The following is a 2,960-nucleotide window of genomic DNA, read 5'->3' as shown; positions in this document are numbered from 1 at the left end:
CCTGCAGCCACAAAAGTCCAGGCTCCAGCCCTGCCCCACCCAGGTGAGGGCTGGGTGCTTTCCCAAGTGTTTGGGGAATCCTTGCAGACAGAGAAGCAAGGCTCCGAGCAGTCACGCATGGTCAGTAAGGAGTAGAGCTGGGATTTGAACTAGGTCCTGGGGGTCCCAACCCCCACGTGTTAAGCACTCTGCTTTACTAAGTAGAGATCATCTTGGCTGAGCAGCACAGAAGAGTACATGAGATGAGCTCACAGCCTGCTGAGAAGACCATCCCCTACTCCTGCACAGGGGGTGATGGCTCCCATTTCACCTGCACAGACAGACTGTGCCTTCCGAAAGGCCCCTCATCTTTTTCTGGTCACAAATTCCGAATTTCAGTGGTTAACTCTCCTTACTATGGGGATTTTAATTTAGTCTACGAAATTTTTTTTTCTTTTGAGACAGACTCTCACTTTGTCACCCTGGGAAAAGTGCTGTGGTGTCATAGCTCACAGTAACCTCAAACTCTTAAGCTCAAGAGATTCTTTTGCCTCAGCCTCCCAAGCAGCTGGGACTATAGGCGCCCACCACAATACCCGGCTAGTTTATGTCTTTTTAGTAGAGATGGGGGTCTCATTCTTGCTCAGACTGGTCTTGAACTGAGCTCAAGCCATCCACCTGCCTCAGCCTCCCAGAGTCCTAGGATTACAGGTGTAAGCCACCATACCTAGTTTGATCCATAAAATATTCTTATCAAGAAACAGATGAGGCCAGGTGTGATTATAGATCACATCTATAATCCTACCATTTGGGAGGCAGAGGCTAGGAGTTCAAGATTGCAGCGAGCTGTGATCACACTTCTGCACTCTAGCCTGGATGACAGAGCAAGATCTTGTTTCTTAAAAAAAAAGAAAGATAATGGCTCAGTGTCCATAGCACAGTGGTTATGGCGCCAGCCACATACACCGAGGCAGGAGGGTTTGAATCCAGCCCGGGCCAGCTAACCAACAATGACACCCGCAACAAAAAATAGCCGGGCATTGTGGCGGGTGCCTGTAGTCCCAGCTACTTGGGATGCTGAGGCAAGAGAATCACTTGAGCCCAAGAGTTTGAGGTTGGTGTAAGCTATGACACCACAGCACTCTACCAAGGGTAACATAGTGAGACTCTGTCTCAAAAAAAAAAAAAAAAAAGAAAAAAGAAAAGAAAAGTATGTAACTAATTAATTAAAAATTAAATATTAGGCGGGCACACTCAGAAATACCAGTCCAACCCCTGTTAACAAGCGCTGAAGTTGCTCTGAAACCACATAGAAAATTAAATGGCCAACTATTTGGGAGCCACTTGCTGTCCCTATGACAGGCTGAGCCTGCCTCCTCCTTTTGACATGTGTGACCATGAGCAAGCTCCTTGGGCTGAGACTTGGCCTTAGAGGGCTGTAATAATCTCTTGAGAGGTTTTCTCCTCCTCCAGTTCCAAAACATTTTGAGGACTATTTTATTCAGCCCTAACACTAAGAAGACCAAGGTGGCTAGAGCAGCATATTTAAATAAAGAGCTATTTTAGGAATAACAAGAACTGTTTTTTTCTTCCCCACTAGGGACAAAAATTAGAAGGAAATATCTTGGGCAGCGCCTGTGGCTCAAAAGTGTAGGGCGCTGGCCCCACAGGCCAGAGGTAGCGAGTTCAAACCCAGCCCCGGCCAAAAAAAAAAGATGGAAATATCTTGGAAGTGAACAGAGGAACTTGGGATTGATATTATAAAGGACTCTGTGACCCCGCGGCATAGCAGCTCAGAGCCTATTCCCTAGGGGATGGGTAAAAGCCCATCTCGTGACTTTCCTAACTTGGGGAGGAGCTGTCTTTCTGCAAATGTCACCCCTCTGGGGGAAAGAAAAATGATCACTCATAATCTTTGCAAATGCTGGGCCTTTGCACATGCTGTTCTCTGGGCTGTAAATATTGTCAATCCCGGCAAGGAACCAGCACTAAAGTGTTGGATGGATCTGGGGGTGGCTCTCTCTGCTCAAAGCACACTCCCCAGGAAGCAGGCCACACCCACATGCCTCTCTAGAGAACAGGATGAGAAACCAGGAGATGGTATCCCCTACTTTAAGGGACTAATTGGCCCACAAAGATTTGAGCACCAGGGCTGGTAGGTGGACACCCCTCATAAGGACACATTGTTCTCCCTCCAGTTGATCTAAAATAGGCTTCCTGTTGTGTTTTTGGCAGGGAAGAGAGTAATGCTATGAAAATATCCCACTAGGATGTTAAAATACCAAAGATCAAGGATGTCACCCCGGCCTGTCTTAGAGCCCCTTCTTAACCAGAAAGCCGGAGCCCAGGTCTCTAAGGTGATGGGGGCCCTCCGCCGCAGAGCCACTTACATAGATGAGCCCTGAGTAGTAACGCTCCTTGAGGTTGTGCAGCACCGAAGCTTCGTTGAGGCACGTGAGCTCCGCCATGTCCTCCACCTTGGAGAACTTGGGTGGGTTCATCTTCTGGATGTCATCCTTGTTCACCTTCACCTTTTTCCCGTTCTCTACCAGCTCCACGATGGCCTCTTCGCCCAGCTCCTCCTTGACGCTGGCAGGCTCGAAGCCACTCTTGTCGGAAGGCACCCATACCAACTTCTTGGCAGCCCAGTCAGCCTGGGCCAGTGGGTTATTGATGAAGTTTTTATCCACATAAAGATACTTATCAGCAGCTTGCTGTGCCATGGTGACTTACAGCCAGGACCTAAGGGAGAGATGAAGACAACATGTCAAATACAGCCACATCAGCCACACAAGAATCGCTCACTCTCACCCCTTCTCTTTGCAAACTGTACAGCTCTATATAACCAGGCTGCACAATTTTCCAGAATTTCCCTGTTCCACGTTTTTGGGAGAAAGATATGCATCAAGAAGAAACAAGTTGACAGCAGGGATTCTGATAGAAAGTAACATTGGGCTCGGCGCCTATAGCTCAACGGGCTA

At 48.1% G+C, this 2,960-nt stretch overlaps 1 protein-coding gene across 2 annotated transcripts in view; it reads right to left on the bottom strand.

The window, feature by feature from the left end:
* The window catches only part of MYH9 (myosin heavy chain 9), a 94,705-nt gene that overhangs the window by 57,490 nt on the left and 34,255 nt on the right, over positions 1-2,960 (bottom strand). For both annotated transcript variants that reach the window (XM_012801162.2, XM_023509314.1), the window contains exon 2: positions 2,370-2,721. In XM_012801162.2, coding sequence (XP_012656616.1) covers positions 2,370-2,702 — 333 coding nt within the window. In that variant the 5' untranslated portion in view covers positions 2,703-2,721. The remainder of the gene's footprint in view (positions 1-2,369; positions 2,722-2,960) is intronic.

Source organism: Otolemur garnettii, unplaced genomic scaffold (genome assembly GCF_000181295.1).
Source record: "Otolemur garnettii isolate 467f Iridium unplaced genomic scaffold, OtoGar3 scaffold00007, whole genome shotgun sequence".
NCBI classification, from domain to species: Eukaryota; Metazoa; Chordata; class Mammalia; order Primates; family Galagidae; genus Otolemur; species Otolemur garnettii.
The sequence above is the reverse complement of the archived record's forward strand: the minus strand, read 5'-3'. Positions and strand labels throughout refer to the sequence as shown.